This window comes from Ctenocephalides felis, unplaced genomic scaffold, assembly GCF_003426905.1.
Source record: "Ctenocephalides felis isolate EL2017-DRISC unplaced genomic scaffold, ASM342690v1 CF-g0.4_SCAFFOLD_03572, whole genome shotgun sequence".
NCBI classification, from domain to species: Eukaryota; Metazoa; Arthropoda; class Insecta; order Siphonaptera; family Pulicidae; genus Ctenocephalides; species Ctenocephalides felis.
The window spans coordinates 29,370,506-29,390,762 of record NW_020539726.1 but is presented as its reverse complement, the minus strand read 5'-3'; the positions used below and the strand labels follow the sequence as shown (position 1 = coordinate 29,390,762).

General features: G+C 28.1%; 2 protein-coding genes across 2 annotated transcripts; both read right to left on the bottom strand.

Moving 5' to 3' along the window:
- Nucleotides 1-201: 201 nt before the first annotated feature.
- Nucleotides 202-2,131, bottom strand: LOC113388352 (acid-sensing ion channel 4-B-like). The gene is made up of 2 exons (XM_026625740.1): nucleotides 1,747-2,131; nucleotides 202-568 (listed from the first exon to the last, which is right to left on the bottom strand). The coding sequence occupies exons 1-2, from the start codon at nucleotides 1,791-1,793 to the stop codon at nucleotides 202-204; spliced, it is 414 nt and encodes a 137-aa protein (XP_026481525.1). The 5' UTR covers nucleotides 1,794-2,131.
- A 2,182-nt stretch (nucleotides 2,132-4,313) lies between these two features.
- LOC113388351 lies at nucleotides 4,314-11,920 on the bottom strand. The gene is made up of 5 exons (XM_026625739.1): nucleotides 11,891-11,920; nucleotides 9,402-9,533; nucleotides 5,905-6,058; nucleotides 5,154-5,354; nucleotides 4,314-4,321 (listed from the first exon to the last, which is right to left on the bottom strand). The coding sequence occupies exons 1-5, from the start codon at nucleotides 11,918-11,920 to the stop codon at nucleotides 4,314-4,316; spliced, it is 525 nt and encodes a 174-aa protein (XP_026481524.1).
- Nucleotides 11,921-20,257: the final 8,337 nt, after the last annotated feature.

The window sequence follows — 20,257 nt, the reverse complement described above, 5'->3', positions numbered from 1 at the left end:
ATTGTAATAATGAATAAAGAGCAAAAGAAAAATATGTAATTAGTTATTGAACACATTTTTCATATTTTATATATTATATAGTCTACACTAATCCTATCCTACAGGAATGCATGCACATGCTGAACTCAACCTTACAAAGAGAAAAGCAGCTTATAAATTATTATGAACAAATTGTTGGAAATCTGATAAACATTCTAAAATTTAATATTTTATTACACTATCCTCCATTATAACAACATTCTTCTGACACTTATTCTTCAACTTTCCCGACTGCCTTTCTCTGGTAGCAAGGACAAAAATTCTTTCTAAAATAGTGATGAAACCCAAAACCGATAGTCCCAGAAGAAAACCCAAAGATCCTCCCATATCAGCTATAAAGGTACTGAAATCATACCCTGGTTTCTCTTCGATGGTGGCAACTACTTTTGTCGAATAAAAAATATCCATTTGACTCCAAATGACTCCTCTGTAGTCCAACTGTTTTCTTCTTACAATTGATGCTTCATACATGACCTCTTTGCAAGGTTCTGCACATTTGCAGGTCACAAAACTGTTGTCTTTGGCGTTGCTGGAAATAGATTTATTGGTAAGTATAAATCAACACTTTATAACTATGTCAATAAATGGGTTTTAGTTCTGGCGTATGAACCATTTTGAATTGACACATTTACCAAGATAATATAGATTTAGTCATTCTTAATTAATTAAAAATGATGATGAATAAATTATATATATATATATATATATATATATATATACCTCTATAATAGTAACATTTTTTGGAACAAGTCTAGATCAAAAATGTATTTGTTATTCTATCATATATGATTCTATTCTATACGTTAGGGTGGGTCAAATTGTATGTGGCCAAAAAAGTTCGTCATACTCATGTTTATTGTAGATTTTTATTTTCTACTCGATTTTCTTTTCAATAATAAAATTATTAAGAATATTACCATTTTACATTTCTGATTAAATTTGCAAACTTTTGATAGATATTGTTTTCACAGTGGGTAATTTGAAAAATTTTGAATTCATAATTTAGTACATATTTCTTGAAAATTTGAAGCAATTGTGTTATTAAAATTGAGTGTGGCCTTAGAAATGTTATTTACGATTACTGTTCCTAAAAATAATCAAATTCAATCAAATTAACCAAAATATGGTAAGAGTTTCACCAAAGTTCTGGGTCACAGGTTAACTCATAATTTCAAATTACATGAGAAGATTTTTTTTTTAGTTTTTTGTATGATAGTTACAATCAATATTACACCACGTTTCGGCTTGACGTTGAATTCTGAGACACCCTGTATATACACATATATATTTATTTATACGCTAAAGAAAGGTCAAATTAAAGCTTAAAATGTAAAAAGAGTTATTATTTTTATTTAAAATTAACTTGGCGTTTTCTTATGAATAATTGGATGGATAACTTATATATTTTATATTAAAATTTGAATTATTATAGCAAGAGTAAAGTAAAACTAAATAAACTATAAATTTGAAAATTATGCTAAAAATATTTTTATTCGCTATTTTCAATCATGCAGAAAACTTTATATTCATTGGAACATATTTCTTCATGGAAACAATAAATACAAATTTGAAATTGTTGTCGAAAATTTAAAGATTTTAATTAAAGGTGTGATATGATTATTATTACATATTTTTTTCATATTATTCGTATATATTTCATTCATGTGTTCGAATTATAAGTATGTAAATAAAATATGTATTTTGTACATTTGCTTGTTTCTTATATAATATCGTAATGCATTGTTGTGCTTCATCCAGCGACGGAGCCAACAAAATGTAGGTTCTTCCTGCTGCTAAGTATCAAGCTGGTACCAGAATGTGAAATGGAATCAGTAAAACAGATGAAGACTTTTGATGTTGACGTTTATTTCATGATTCTTGTACACTTTTCATATAACTTGAACACTGAACTTAAATATAACTCCATTGATTACTTTATATTACTCAAAATGACTGAATTTTATTATAACTGGATTACAACTAAACTGTATTGATCTTAACCCATACTGATCTTGACCCATACTCATACTGACTCAAACTGACTGTTTATTGCATCATCCAGAACCTTAAATACTCCTTATCGGTATGACGCATTCCTTTTCTAAAATGTTCGATATATGTGAGTCAGAAACTACGCTTTACTTGGTCGTAACGCACAGTTTGTGGTTTCAAAAGGAATTTTATCAACACTTGCAAGGTTACTGCAAGCTTACAATGTAACTATGAGCAATACTAATTGCGTCGTTCATATTGACTGTTACATCAATTTACAATATTATTTATAACTATTGTAAAGGGTGAATACCACAACAGCATATATATAATACACAATGAAAAGCAAAACCATTGGGTTTACTACTACTAGAAGCCATTGCAAAACTCTATGTCTTCCCAACTACTGCTAATAATTAATATGGAGTGAGATTTTTCAGTGGTTAAACTTGATTAGTTTCAATTTTGATTAACGAAAGTCTTTATCCAATATTTAAATTCGATCCCACCGCTGCCACCAATTATGCTATGCTGATACGCCAATATTATGGATTTATGAATTTGAATCATTTAAAACTTGCTGGTTTATTTACAGATTTTTTTAGATTATTAAAAATACTCACTTAATATATAAAACGATCATTCTTCTCATTTCTTCGTAGGAATTGCACTCGTACAAACCCATTCCGGACATAAAAGGCGCTTCGCATCGAGTGTGTTTTGCGATGCCCTGCTTACGGCATCTATCTGCACACTAAAAAAATAATAATATTTATTTCTATAGTACAGAACTAAAAAAAATGTTATTTTATAGATAAAAATTCCAAATTACATCTCGCTTTACGAATTTTTCTAGAACAATATTTGTCCCGGATTCAGGCATTTTGTCGCGGATTGTCCAAACGTTTTTAAAGTTATTTTAAATAGAATTATTTTTAAAATATTTACACACACTAAAATAGTAATGACTTACTAAAGTTAATTATGAATTAAATTTACCGCCGTGTCTGACGTATGAAATATACGGGGCGCCCGAAAAATTTGGGCCCCTAACCTGCGTTTACAAAAATTAAACAATTAATGAAAATTTTGTCAAATTTTCCACAAAGCAAGTACTTTAAGCTAATCTAAAGATCATCATTATCAAGAAAAATTATTTGAAAAAATTAGACAAAAAGAGGGTTTATACTTAATCTTAATTGTTTGTAATTTTTTTGAGAAAATTGACAGATAGTTATGAACTAATCATAATTATGTCTAGTTAATAATGATAAATAAATGTTTTTTGTGGGCCGATTCTTCTGTAAAATATATCAATATTATGGTAAGACTATGTTAAGTAGCATTTTTCATATAAAGTGGTACTAAAAACTGTCAAAATTCTATGTGGTTGCTGTGCAGTCAGGCGTTTTAGATAGTAAACCTAACATAAGAAACGCATAAAAAACTGTTATCATAAGTGCATCTTGGTGATGTGGTATAATAACATACGAGTAAAGTTACATTTTATGTGTAAATAATTGAATGATAATAATTTTATGTTTTATTAACGCCTGATGAAACCCCCCAAAACCGAGTAAAAATGTTGAAATACTTCAGAAAAATAAAAAAATTTAATAGATACTTTGATGTACATTAAACAAAAAATATCTACGTATAAAAACCTATGAATATTTTTTAAGCAATGATCTTAATCCAGCATAGAATGTGAAACATATGGTTTTAATAAAATTTTATTTCTAAAAGTACCTCTATGGAGCTGTATTTGGGGTCACTAATGCATTTGTGTTTGTCAGAAGAAATTCTTTTGAACTCTCGGGCTGTGATTTTGACTTGAATATTTTCCATAGACTCTACATACAAGTTTTCAATTCGGCCGCATGTTAGAAATAGGTTTTCTGCAAAAAAAAAATAGTGAAAAAATTATTTTAAAAAGCTGTATTTGAATCACAATTGTGATTATGATACTTATATAACATAAATTGAATTTTCAACTTAAAACTGATTGTGGGAGTTAAATGTATAAAAAACATTTGAGAGATGTTGGGTAAATATGATAGTATGGCTGGCTGGATTATTAATAATAGAATAAAATTTATACAAAAGCATACCTATAAATTATTTTTTATTTTTGATCTTACTATTAATTCATATTATTATATATACTAAACATTCATAAAATTTAAATGTATTATGGAAGAGCAAACTGTCGTTTATACATCTCAACATTCTAGATTCACTAAAAATTCAATTTGTTTCCAAATTTAGAGTACATTGATAAGTCATGATTCTAAAATTAAATATAGCAATTATACCTATATGCAATTATATTTTTTCCATTTAGTTATAGATTTTTTAATTTATATTATATTATTATTCAGATCATAACTGGCATTGCAGAGAGAATGCATTAATTTTTGTTCTAATTATTAGAACTTTGTTTTCGAATTTGTTGTACATTGATAAGTCATAATTCTAAAAATAAATATAGCAATTTTTCCTATATGTAATTATATTTTTTCCATTATTATAGATATTTTTATAAATATATTACAATTATTCAGATGATAATAGGTATTGCAAAAATTGCAATAATTTTTGTTCTAATTATTAGGACTTTGTTCAGACAGGCGTGAATTCTACATGCAATATTGATTGCTCAATTATAAATAGATCATAATTCTAATAATAGCAAAATCTAATAAAATATGCAAAGAACTTATTCCATTATAAATGTTGAGCGTTTACATAGCTGATTGTGTCTTTGCCACATTCTTAGGCGTCATGGTATTCAGAAAATGAGATTTGGTCGTTATAATTTAAAAAAATAATAATAAAACACATTTTTTCTATTGATTATTTTATCTATTATTTCGTGAAATTTTGCTTATTTTGCCACCTGTCTGTCCTATTTTATCCGCCTATGGGTTGAAATGGATCAGGTGGCAAATTTTCGAAAAATAGGGGAAAAAACATATTTCTACGATGATTAGCTGGGAATTTTACTGAACATAGTCAGATAGTCTTTGTTTGATATATGGTATTTTTTGTGATAGTTCGATTTTCACAATATACATAGTTGCTCAAATTGGATCCTAAATATAATTTTTTTATTAACTTGCCTGAAAATGGATCACTCGGTTCATGTATATGAACATGCCAACCTGGTGGCAATCTGCTTGGAGTTTCTGACAGATGTCTCATATCATGTTTTAAAATAAACGAGTATCCTGAGAAACGACCAGTTTCTAGAACTGGCATCTTGGGAATAATTGTATGACATTGGCCGTTCTGGAGAAACATACCTGATTTGAATTCCATATCTGGAAATAAAATGATAAAAAATTTATAAATAAGTTCGGATATAGAATTTTGGCGCCGGGGGGTACTGACAAAAATGATGCCCGATTTAACCATTTAAAGATAGAAGTCCAGGTAAAGGTAAAGTACCAGGTGGACGAACTGGTATAGATGAAGGACCAGGTAAAGAACCAGAAAAAGGTAAAAGACCAGGTAAAGGTAAAGGACCAGGTAAAGGTAAAGGACCTGGATAAGGGAAACGAACAAGTAAAGATCCAGGAAAAGGTAATGGACCAGATAAAGATAAAAAAACTAGGTAAAAGTAAGGGTAAAAAACCAGATGAAGGTAAAGACCAGAAAACCGTATATCCAGAATTGTATATAGGAAGATTACCATAGTCATCTAAAATGTTGATTACTACAAACATTTTTTTTATTTACCATTCAAATACAATCTGTCTTAGTAAAGACATTTAGTAATTAGTATGTTATAATATATAGTTTATTTAGAAAGATTGCCCAATGGTAATTCTTTCTAGTGTGGAATTACTACAAACATGAGATCATACTTACTATCAACAGAACCATTAAATCCACCAATTGTAGGAGTAAAATAATCAGAAACATCATATGTAGCTTCCGTCCAAAATGTACTCAAATTTGCAGAATCGAATGGAAAGTTTTTCCATTCTGATGTCATGGTTGCCGTAGGTCCCAATCCATATTTCTGATAGAGAGAAAAATATATAATTATCGTTTTAGACATTTTTTCTTTGCACTCTATTGCTGTCTTATTGACGCTACTTCACTATGAAAATTTTGGAATCCTGGAGTGCAAAAGGTTAAAATATTTTAGAGTAAAAAAGTATGTTGGTCACCGAATGAAAATTGTGCAAACCTGTTGAAAATAAAATTGTCCAGTTTGAAATATTAGAAAAACCTAAAAAAGATTTCAATTTAATTCCAACAAACATTAAATGGATGTTAATTACATTAATCGACTATGAAAACCAAATATAAAATATATTTGTATCCTTAAAATTCTCCTTGATTTTTGGACTTATTCTTATAGCGTAACAACAAATCCGAAATTAAATAAATTTTAAACATACAGTAAATTTTTTCCCTCAAAATATCCTCTGAATTATATTCATAAAAATAAATATACTCATATGTCAATTTTTAGGATAAATATGTATATCAATTTATTATCTGATGGTATGCTAATAATAACAATATTTTATTTAACGCACGCTTGTTATTCGTTAACAATTTCTATATATAAACAATGGAAATGTATCGAGTTATTATCTGGATTCGAGTTCATATAGTTATTAATAATAAAAATATAAACTGGAGATAAATCAATAACCAGGCCGATCAGTTAGACTTTAAAATATAAACATACGATATGAGTTGCATAATTTGAATCTGGTAATTACCAGAAATTGCGCATTTGTAATAAATTTGCTTGAATTAAGGATAATAATTTAATTTTTATTAATCAAATTTTTAATTAATATTTATATCACCGTGTTGGTATTCACATCATTAAATGCTATTGCAATGTAATAAACACATCACAAGCGTTGTTATAAAGTGGATATTGAATTTAAATGATTGAATTAAAATCAAGCTGTGTGTTTGGTTGATTCTGTGCGTATTTCGCAAATTTGCATCGTGCAATAAATATATATTGTTGATTGCGATATCTGAGTAAAAAGACTTTAATGTGAAGACGAGAGACATTCTGATCACTTGGAATAAAATAGAAAAATATTTACAACACAAAGAGGCACGTGGTATAATGGTAATAAATAATACTTTATATTTGAAAATAGAATAAAATAAACATCTCAAACCACGTTATATATATATATATATATATATATATATATATATATATATATATATATATATATATTATCGGCAAGCCTCACTAATTAATCTAGAAAAATCTTGATGAATTAACATTGTTCGTCATGTGAAATTTGCATTTCAGAATAGGGCCAACATATCAAATATATACAATTTTTTTTTGAAGATTTTGATGAAACTTTGTTCATAATGATCTATTAAAAGAGCAATATATAAAATTATAGGCCCCCGAAAAGTGGTTTAATAAACAAAATTAATCACAACATAGTACAATGGTTCCTATAATTTATTATCATATCGTGACAATTTGAACGGTTGCTAAATTACTTTAGCAAATTACATATCGTTTATTTATATAAAGAGAAGTTTTTGCAACTTGCCCTAAGGTTAAATCTCACTTACACCCATCACATTTAAAAAAGTGATTGATCCACCGAAAATTCAACTTAAATAATTATGTTATTCTAATTTTGAAATATACATTCATTTTGTTGATAAAAAAACGTACAGAAAAAAATAAAAGCAGTAAGTTTATTAATTTTACTCGTAAGTAAAATATAGTCAATAATAATAAATATTGTTTCATTTTCTTGACAAAAATTGTTTATAATTATGTAGATATTATAAATTGTTAATTCATAAAAAGATAATATATTGTTCTCTGTAATTTTTAAGGATACTAATGATCATTTTTAAATTTCTTGCTCTTTATAAATTCAATTACTCCTATATATTAAAATATTATTTCTCATTGATAATATTAAAATAAGTTTATAAATACTATTCGTTAAAAATGCGTTATCAAAGAATTACTGCGCCTTATGTAATATTCAAATTTTAAATTTTGAATTATGAAAAAAACACTTTTTTATTTAAATATTTTTTTCAACATTTTTAGGTGTTGTTCTCATTTACAATGATGATAATAACTATGTCATTTTTTAGTTTACTATCGTCATTGAAATTTTACTTTTAGGGCAATTATCAGAATATTTAGTATTATAACTGTAGATCAACCATCAACCATAAATAGATTTAAGAAAAAAAATTCAATTTATCTATTTTCCAGACCTACATTTACTAACTTCCTTCAAGGTAGGTCACAATATTCAAAAAATTAACCAAAATGATTTTTTTTGTATAATTTTATGTTTCCAAAGTTTCTAAACATTTTGGCATAGCTGAGAAAAAATGGATGGTTGTAGGGGTGTGTGTGTATGTGCGGGTACAATTTTTCGTCCACGAATTTAAGACGATGGATTAATCGATTTAGAACCAAACAATCAACCAATTAAAATTCTCAAAAAAATTCTAAATTCTCAAAAAATTTAAAAATTCTCAAATAGTTTCAGAATTATCAAAAAAAAAAATTAATTTTTTTTAAGTTTCAGCTATTTGCCTTAAGGCACGATGCCATGCACCACTAGTTTTAAAGCTTAATGCCAAATGCTCAGGTGCATTTTATCCTTTTGCCCTCTATTTATTGATCTACCCACTAATCATTTACCCTGAATTTCTGCTCTCATTAATAATTCGTGACATCAGCTGTTGCGAACACGGTATAATTTACTGATTTTTAGACAAAAGGTCAAAAGCTATTCAGAGTAATTCTATAAGATTGACAACAGTAATTGCCAATGCTAAAATATTAAACAAGTTGACTCGCGGACTGATGAATTCCAAGCCGAACCAACGGCTTCCAAACTTAGAAGAAATATAACGAATATAATTTTCTTAACTCAAAAAAAAAATCCCTATCAATAAGAATCGATTGTTTTTTGAATCATTCAAATCAGTTGAGCGGTACTCGCGCAAAACGTCGACGAAAAATTGTATCCAGACAAAAATACTGAAACATACACACATACACACGTACACCTATTTTTTCTGAGATATGCCAAATGTTCAAAAAACCTTCAAAATTTGAAGATATGCATAAACTTTCATTTTCGATTTTTGGACGATTACAATAACTTACCCTACGGTAAGTTAAATATATTAGCTATTCTCTTACATTAGTTGATTATGTTTCATATGAAACATTAGATGGCAAATTGGTGATCAACTCTTTGGCGAACATTTAGAGACCACTAGTGGTCGATCAATAAATAGATTATTTATAGACACTGTCTATCTCACTATCGACTATAGATTATCGATGTCCATATAACATAATATTGTGCATTTATTACCTCCATCACATCCATTTTGTATGGAGGATCCCGACATAAAGTGACAGCCGGATAGTAGAGACTATCGTTACGATCGAAGTAACTGTGACTGACTATTGGTGGCCGAATCAGCTTCGTTATGCATTTCGATATCTGGAATGGTAAAAGTTTTATTAATATTAATATTATTTATAATCAAAATCCGCAGGTAAAATGGTCCACCTTGATTATCTCAAACACAGGGTATTTTATAATGATGCTATTCTAAAGCAGAGTGCAACAGATTTATAAGCAGTCATTCCCTGAAATTAAACGACATCACAAGATAAACGGCCACATTGTCAATTAATGAAAGTATTTATTATTTATTTCAATATTTGTTTTATTGGTTTTGAGTACTGTTCTTTAGTTTTCGATGCCTGAACATAATTTTAAATGTTATTTAATCGTTTTAAATGTATGCTATATTTAAGTAATTTCAAACAGTTTTTTATATAAACTCTAGAATAGTTGAGGTAAAAAGAACCACCTGAACCATTATTCTGGCATGTAATGTAATCAATAAGAAAATAATTAATAGAAAACTAAAATAAGGTACCAAAGAAATTTAACAAGAAATGTATTAAATTAAGAGTTATTCCAACTCCCATAACAAAGTTTTATATGAAAGTTGTACGGAGTGATTTTTGTAAAAAATGTGCTCATGACTTATGAAGAAGATGCATCTAACTTATTTCAAATAATTGTATTTCAACGACGATAAGTCTGATTATGAAAAATTAAACAAAAGTCAGATTTATGATAGTAGAAGAAGCTGGTAAATATTTTCTAATGATATTTAGATTAAAATTCTCAATTTTGTTTTTTAACTGCAATAAACTGCATTACATTGATCAAATAGTGTATCTATTATTTCATTAAACTTTTTTTAAATTAAAAATTAGACAGAGGATCTTTTTTCCTCCTGGCTGTACAGTTTTACCCTGTTTATAGAGTATAAAGAAAACAAATGTTCACAAAATAGTGAAAAAAATCATATTTAAAAGAGATTAAATAACTGGATTTTTTCTAAAAATATTTCGATAGTTGTTAGTTAAGTGAAATGTGCTATTAGACCATTTTGCCCTCCTCAACCATATATATGGAATTCCATTTTGCGTTTTTTTGCAAAATTACTGTACGTTGTTTTAATTTCAAAGTTGCGTTAGTTTGGAATAAAAAATTTATTATTTTTTCAATTTTAATTTTTTTATTAATGAATTTTCTAATGAAAAATTACTGTCATTTGCTAATGATGAAGTTAACAAGGATAATTTAATACAAATTTTGAAAAACATTTTTTTTCAAGATTAATGCTATAAATGTTCAGCATATTAGAATTACAGTTAGGTCTCTGTTTTACAAAATAAAGTGTTCAAAAATCTGACTGTTACAATTCAATTCGTATTTTATTTATTTAGAGAAATCTTACAAATTTATTGACAAAATACAGCACACCTTACTTATGATGTTCAAGATAAATATTTGAGATCTCCTACATTGCAAATTATCACATAGGTATTATTCTATTCCATAGGATAAAAAATATTTTACAATAATTTTGATGGTCAATGACTGCTAAATCATATGTTAAGAACGCTACTAACTATGTTAAAAATAATATTAAATAACAAAATAAAGAATTTTGATATTAAAAACCAAACCATTTTATAAAATACTAATTACCCACTGGAGTGTCTATTTTATATATGTTACTTTCGATAATTTGAAAATATTTGTATAACTCATAGAAATACTTATAGATTGTTATAAATGTTATATATTATAATAGATTTAAAACTTTCGAAAAATTAAAAAAATATATACACTATTTTGTTTTGCTCACTTTTTATGGTATGAAAAGAATGAAAAATTGAGCTTTAATATTACTTCCTTATTAAAAATCATACCATTTTTATTAAATACTAATTACCCACTGGAGTGTCTACTTTATATAGGTTACTTTTGATAATTTGAATAAATTTGAATAACTCATAGAAATATTTATAGATTATTATAAATGTTATATATCACAATAGATTTACAATTTTCGAAAATTTAAAAAAATATATACACTATTTTGTTTCGCTCACGTTTTATGGTATCAAGAAAATGAAAAAATTGAGCTTTTATATTTCTTAGCTCATAAGGAACTTTTATATTTCATAGCTCAATAATAAATTACGTATTATGCTGTTTTACTTAATTCTTGGATACCAATATGATGAAAAATTACGTTTTTATATTTCTTAGCACTTACAATAACATTTTATATAATTACTATTTACTAACAACGATTATAATAATAAAGACCTCAAATTGCAAAAAAAATACTGAATGGAGACTAAAATTGAAGCAGCATTTTATAAAAAAAATCGAATATGAAACAAATGTTTATTCTAATCTTTTTGCAAAATTATTAACAACTATTAAAAATGTTTATTAATTAAAATTATTTGTTCAACCTTTACCTGAACAATGACACCAATAGTACAAGCCATTAAGACCAAAAATCTAATAAATTTCTTCGGATCATGTGCGCAGCTTAGAAAAAAGCTCTTAAGTTCACTAAACAAAGCAAAGCAACCAGAACACCATCCAATTCTCATTATGATAAACAATCTTAGTTAAAAAATCTACATAAAAACTCTTGTGTTTTAATTTTTATGTCGTCAGTATGAACTCTAATTTCCAAATGACTCTTATGTAACATGTTGAAATTAATGTATGGTTAATCTTGGTTCCCATGTAATTCTTTTGATGTAACAGCGCCTTTTTTGGATGTAATTAGTCTATAAAATGACATATTGATATTGATATTATATATTATATATTATCTGATAATGTTAATTGAAGTAGGTTTGTTTTGTGTCCATAACACCAGATGTGATATGAGAGTTTATTTCACATCGTAAAAATTGATGTAGATTGAGAACTTTTTGGTAGACTATCGGAATCAACAATAAATAAATAACGAATTTTGAAGTAAAAAGTTAATAATGTGGTATCAGTACTAGTACAAACTAGCCCCGGTATCGATCCCAACCTCCGTCAGCTCGATAACAAGCAATATGATATCAAATTTTCTAAAGTGAAAATTGTTTTTCGTAGGCATTACTGAAACACTATCTGATATACATTTCTAATACACATTGTCTATAATTAAGAAAAGTTGACTTCTGGGTTGCCCTTTCGAGCAAAAATCTACATAATGTGTTCATCCAAATAAATTAACTAGATTTCTAACTTCTGCACACTTTGCTCCGTATCTCCGTAAAGGCTGGACCTGCTTTTGCCAAAAACTAATCAGCACTTCCTCTCAATAGGAATCGACTTGTAAAATTTATTTCTTTATGATTTATATTACGACTAGTTCTGCAACTATTAAATTCGAATGGGTTTGTCACAGATTGTCGTCATATTGCAAAATGGTTGTGCACAAAACAAACAATACTAATTGATTTTCAAATTTAATAGTTGGCGTCTATTGAAGAGACATTTATGGCAAGAACGTCGGATGAGCAATGCATTAGCATAAATCCGAATGTTTGCAATATATTGTAATAGATATGTAAATAATTTCATCACATTCATGACGCAAATGAGAACGTTAAGATGAACTTAAAATAATATTCTAGGCGTGGTGCATCTGATTCATAGAAATCGATACAGTCAATGGAAATTTAAAATTTAAAAATAGATGGAGGTAAGTTAAATTTATATTGATCCTTTAGGACACAAAAATCAACTATTACATCCGAGTCAATTCGCTGGGCATACCACAAAACAACTTTATTAATATTATACTTTGCTTTGCAATTCAAAAATTCTAGAACTAATGAAATGTGTGGTAATAATATATCAAAATCTTGAATCTTTAAATGTGCCAATTCAATTTAAATATAATGAGTTTCATATCAGGTTGGCACTTGCAAAGACTATAAAAGAATATTCATATGTCGCATGCTTTGCAGTGGGTAACCTATTCATTTATTATTTGTAAGTTGCTCCTTGCACTTATGCACCACAATTGAAACCATTACACTATAAATATTATTTAAGGCAAAACTTTGTTTGCCGGGTCAGCTAGTATATATATATATATATATATATATATATATTTTTTGTTAGAATGGCATTTCTATTACTTTCACCTAACGCACGTACCAGGCGATGACAATAGATCTTTGACTAGATAAACTATTTTATTGTCACTTTCACGGCTTGAATTGTTTATCTACATACTAATGATGATAATAAATTAATAAATAACTATATATATAGATATATTTTATATATTAGGTTATCAAATATCTCCCTTCCGCCTTTTTGTATTATAAACCAAGAGCAAAAAAGCGGAAGGGAGATATTTGACAACCTAATATTATTAAGACGCGCAAATCTTCAAAAATTCTAGAATTTACAAAAAAAATATTTTTTTCGCTTAATTAAAGATCACAATGAGGGGAATCCCTCATTTATCGTCAGAAAATTTACGTTAAATAAATCATAATACTATGCAAATTAAATTAAAAATTATTTATTTGGGAGCAGTGGTTCACATAAAATATTATATTAAAAGATCAAAAGAATAGAAAATTTTGATGCAAATTTTGGCGCAAATTTTATTAGATTAGTTGCACTCATTTATTATACAATGTTTTTTATTAGAAGCAAGCAAATTAATCTTAATAGATTATGTCTAAAAACAATACTTTTTATCTTCAGAAATTTGTGCATCATGTTTTTGATTTTTGTTCTTCATATAAAATGAATGAAATAATGGGTAGAATTGACCTAAGGCAGGTCTATAAGTTAAGTTAAGTTCGATTTAGAGAAGAATAGTGTGAGAGATTTTCCGTTGCCATTTCACAGATTGGTTTATTTTCAATTGGACACATATTTTTTTTCTCCAAATAATGTTGATTAGTTAATTAAGTACGGCGAATGAAACGGCTAATATATATTAAGGTAACGATTAAAATTTAATTTACGTCAATGATTAAAATAAAATATCCGTAAAAAATTTTAAGAATCCAAAAGTGATTTAATTTTTGATTATGAAAAAATCTGCTTTTTATTGGTTGAAATGGGAAGTGAATACATAAATAAAGAAATAAAGCTCATGATTTATTAATGCAAATTATCTATTCAAAATGTCTTAATAAATTTATGAATTATAAATTAGAAAAGTAGAAGAACATGAGAGGTCAGATTTGTTTGTGTTTGAAATTCTTATTTAAAAAGTTTTTGGAAGCAAGTGAAGACTCATTTACCAAATTATTTACATCTAGTCAATATAATAAAGCATGACTTAAACAAAACCAAACGAGATCAATTTTGAATCCTTGTATTGACTTGACTCTCCTTTTACCATAAAAAAGAATAAACTATATACTGTTTTCTTATATTAGCAATTTTGCACAAAATATATATTTGCCATTATACAGTTTAATTTTATCCTATATTTTTTATAAAAAACCCAATATTATAATTAAAAAAACTGTGACAAAGCATGTATAACTGGTTCGATATGAAATGGTCAATGTCATAGCATATTTTCCAGTAGCCGGGCGAGTCAGTTATATTACAATATTCATATAAGCAATTATTATAACGGTATTAACACGTCCATAAAGAAATTAAAATCATTGCCATTTGATCGACAAAAGGTCGAAGAACTAACTAGAAAAGTATGTGTATGAATAACATATCATATGTATGAGTTTTTAATAATATGATAAACTGAAATTAAAATCATTGCCATTTAATCGACAAAAGGTCTAAGAACTAACTTGAAAAGTATGTAATGAATTAAATATCACATGTATGAGTTTTTAATAATATAAGCTGATAACTGAAACAAAATGTTATATTTGCACATAACTGAAGTTGCTGATAACTTTAATAGTCGCAGTAACTAAAATTGCGCTTCTAGTGAGACTCATTTTTTAGGCAAAATATCAATATAAGTATTAGATATATATTAGAGCGGGTCGATTTGTATGAGTCAAAAATAGTTGCTTAGGCACATATAATTTTCGGATACTAGAGATCCGAATATGAAACTTTTCTGAAGAAATCACACCTCTAAAAAGAATTCTGATATCCCGTGGATTGATCGCAAAATAAGGGTTGTAATTTGAAAGATTCCCTTTTGATCCATTTAGAGTGCCCTAATTGCTTTCAAATGTAAGATCGATCCCTTGGAAAGCTGATTTACCTATGCCCCTGGTTCAACCCCTGAAACCCCCCTGAGACATTTGTCAAAATTTGACCCTTATTTTTGGGTCAATGCACGGGACATCAATCACATTCATTTTAGATGTATGGTTTCTTCACTAAAGTATCTTATTTTGATCCCTAGTATCCAAAAATCATATGTTCCGAAGTGAGCCTTAAATCGACCCGCCTTAATATATAAACTAATAATAATAATAACAATAATAATAATAATAAAACTTTTAAACTTGAAACAACTTTTAATACCATAGACGGAAGAGGAGTACAGGTTTTTAATCTACTCCCACTATATATTAGGAAACTGAATGATCGTCAATTTCATAATACTATTGTTAAACTTTTAAAAGCTCAAAGTTTCTACGATACTTCTGAGTTTGCCAATTTCGATATCAAACATTTGATAATGAATTGCCTACTGATAATAATTGACTTTTTTTTTCCAACAGTTACAATTTTTTTCCCCTTTTCAATACTTTTTCTAATTTTTATTCTAAATTATTTTAATATTTTTCTATCCTAAGCATTTTATCATTACAATTATTTTCATATTATATATTCTTTTTTGATACTGCTCTTAATTATTATTTTCCAGATATGGGACTCGAATAAAAATTTCTTAACGGATATTTAAAGAATTTTTTTTACCATAAGAAGACTCACAAGATCTACAAGTCTTAATTAAACTATTTGAATGTTATTAAATTTATTTTCTTCAAGTTATTGTATTAGATATTTTTAATATTAGGCTTAATATTGTTTAATAGTTGTATTTTACTGTAATTAATTCATTTAAGATAATTTATTTTCTGTAATTAATAAATTTATTCCTGTATCCGTAATATATTTATTTATTATCTGCTGAGTCTGTAACTCAATATCGTATGCATAAAAAACATCATTAGAGGATTTGCTTAGATATTTGCAATAATGGCATATATAATTAAGTATATTAAATAAAATGATGCTAATTATAATTAAGTTGGACTAAAATGATAATTAAGTTGATTAGTATCATGTTTTTTTGCTGACTATAATAATAAAAAATGCTTTAATTAGTCGAGTTAATAAAAAATATATATTTAAAGATCAAAATCATTACGTTCAATGTAATGTAATCACAATGCGTGTGCATAAAGAAAAACATTTTATTTACATAATAATTATTATCTAGTTTCAATAACATTCTAATCAAGTATTATTATAACTAGTAATTACATTTTCTTTCTCACATATTCTAAGTAATTTCTTTAAAATTGCTGAAGTACTGTTAAGTACATTAGTTGTAGCACTTGACTTTTATATCGCTGATGCCTAATATCAATATTGACAGGAACTAGAAATTAGTAATATTGTAAGTAATTTTTTTTTTATTTCACATTTTTCAACTTGCCCTAGGGTAAGTTATACTAATAGGCCAAAAATTGAAAATGCATTTTTTTTCATATCTTCACTTTACAAAGTTTTCTGAACATTTTGGCATATCTCAGAAAAATGGATATGTGGGTGTGTTTGGTTTTTGTGTGTGTAGGTGTATATGTGTGGATACAATTTTTCGACGACGTTTTTAGAAGTACTGCTCAACCGATTTGAATGATTCAAATAGCAATCGATTTCTACTAATGGGGATTAGTGCTGACTATTTTTAAGGAAAGGTCGCTCCAACCGTTTCAAAAAATGTGCAAAAAATGCCAGTTTTTGAGAGAACCACTAATTTGTTTAAGGCACGATGCCATACACCACTAGTTTACTAATTCTTTCATCGTTATTTATTATAATATAATTGTATTAGCTGTACATTAACGTGATTAATGATTAATTTTCAGGACAATCACTGAAGTATGACAAAATATACAAGTACAAATGATTTTTTTCTCCAATGAGCCGTGTGATTGGCATGGAGGTCAAAATCCAAATACGGAACTAAGTTAGATTTTCAACAAACATCCGTTTACTATAGAGAAGGTCACTCTAAAGGGGTATACGGTACATTGTTTTAGTGAAAGCAAATTCGTTCAGCAATCACTTCAATTAGTGATTGGATTTTCTTCCACATATCCAAATAAATTTTTGGCTATGAAAATGAGCAAAATCTAATGTATTATTTCAGAATGTATTAGTTCAGAAATATGTTTTTCAAACTAATATTTTAGTAAATAATGGGTAGAGGAGTGAATATCGCCCTATTTACCCCTATTACAATGAACCCCCAACTCTCCTATATACAATTAAATAATAATAGAAAGTTTAGATGAGTAAAAGCATTGATGAGTGCCGTTTTTGGTTCCCTCGTCTACTACTTAAAATCGCAATATAGAAACTCGCAATAAGTTACCCTCTGGCTAATTCAAAATGCTTTTATTTCTTTCATTCTATGACGAATCAAGTTTCTAGACACTATTCACTATTCATAACAGTCGCAACCGCAACTTATCTTTAGGTTGGCGCGGTTTCATTTGACCTTGTTTTGCCTTCGGCGACCCGATCGCAGAAGGTTGACCGCTTCCAACTTCCAAACGTGACTCTACCGTCTCGACTACCTTTTAGAAGGATAGTCAATAAAAGATTTACTCAATATTGGTACAATATTTTATAAACTCTATTCCATTGAAATTTGCCTATTTGTAATGACTACCCAAAATATTAGGTTGGTTACTAAGTAAGTAAGGCTGTCACTCTTAGATGGTTTTAATTGAATTTTTAGGTTTGTTGGCGTAGTCCCGATATAAAATATCTTTTGTTACTAGATAGTAAGCGATTCAGCTTTCAATCAGTAAAAGGAGTCATACTTTTTATAAAAAGGTTGTCATATTTTTTTATTTCTGCGAAGGTAAAAAAGCACCTTATTCTCAGAAACCAAAGCTTTGCTGTTGAAGGTGACTGATGTTTTCACTCACAGATGAAACGCTATGGCCGTCCACAGTAATCGCAAAAAATTCGAAAATTAATTTTTTTAATATATCTTTGCGTTTCAAAGGTTTCTGAACTGGCGAACACAAAATTTTTTTCGACGATTTTGAGAATATGGATCAACCGATTTGAATGATTCAAAAAACTTTTGATTCCTATTGATAAGGAGATGTGCTGAGTAGTTTTTGGTGAAGGCAGGTCTAGCCGTTCCAAAGACACGGGGCGAAAATAGCCAAAAATGGTATTTCAATTTTTAAAAGAACGGAGTGTCCGATTTGAATGATTCAAAAAAAAAATTATTTCTGGTAGATAATAAAATGTTCATAAATGAAAAACTGATTGAGTTTTTGAAAAGGCAAGTCTAGCGGTTTTGGAAAACCAATAAAAAGTAGAAAAAAATGCCCGGTTTATTTGTTAGACTGCGACTAGCGCTTACGCGCTTCTTTATTTCTCTAAAACAGTTACGCGGCGCGATTGCTTTGGAAAAAAAGTTCAACATTTTCCAAAATTTCAGAATATAAAAAAATTCTATTTTTCAAAAAAGACATTCTTTCAAAAATTTGAAAATTTTCAAGAATCTAATTTTTTCGAAGTTTTCAAAAAAGATTAAACCATCTTAAAAAAAAAATTCAGTACGGGAAGTACCAGCAATTTGCATTAAGGCACGATACCATGCACCACTAGTCTATGATAGATGTTTATGTATTATTATAATTTATCTAAAAACGTATAAACAGTAATGAGTAATTGGTTCACTAGAGACGTGTCTATTTATTAAAATAAGTTAATGACTTTTTGCTCATATAATGTCGAATGATTACGCAATTCTCACGCCCCTCTTGGGTAGCCTTGCTCGACTATTTTAAATGTATGTGGAACGATATTAATATTATATGATTTTATTATGATTCAGTCATAAAAGTTAGAACCTAACAAGTCCTATGAGTTGTTATGCTTAGACGATGTGACACGATTTTTTATGAATGACCATTCGAATCACTGTTCTATCTCTATGTAATGGATTTTTATTATTGCAATTTCTCCAATAGTGATGGAATACTGCTTGATATCAGACTGCCCAAGGCGTCTGATCTCTGGACGTCCCGCAGCTCTGACCACCAACCCACGAGAAGCCATGACCATTAACATATCAAGATGAATCCGAAATTTGTAATACGATTTTTAAACAAATATGAGTGTCTTAATCTTAATAATATGTGACCAAGAAAATTACCACAAGTTTGTTGCAAACATACACGACTAACAATGAGTTTTGTATAATAGTTTACATACAGCAATAAAAAAAATTTTAACAATTATGCTCTTGTTCCTGGCAGTGTATTTGATCTTTCATCAGTTTTCTGGTAAATATAATCAGCAAAGTCATTGTTCTCTTTCATAAATATTTGAGATTCACATGAGATTCGTCGCCAGTTTAAATTATGTTAATCGCACGCCTAACAATGAGCATAGCTGTAAAAATCAAAATTTTTGAATGGCGAGATCTCAAGGTGAAAAATAAGAAGTCCATTGTTATTCGACGAATATTCGACCGTTAAACCGAAAAGGTAGACGTTTCGGACGACCATGAAACTAAAACCTTGAATAGGAATATTTGAATGTGGTATAGAGGACAATTGGCAAAATTGTCTGGGAAAATATTCAGAACTAGGTGTGAGTGGCATTTT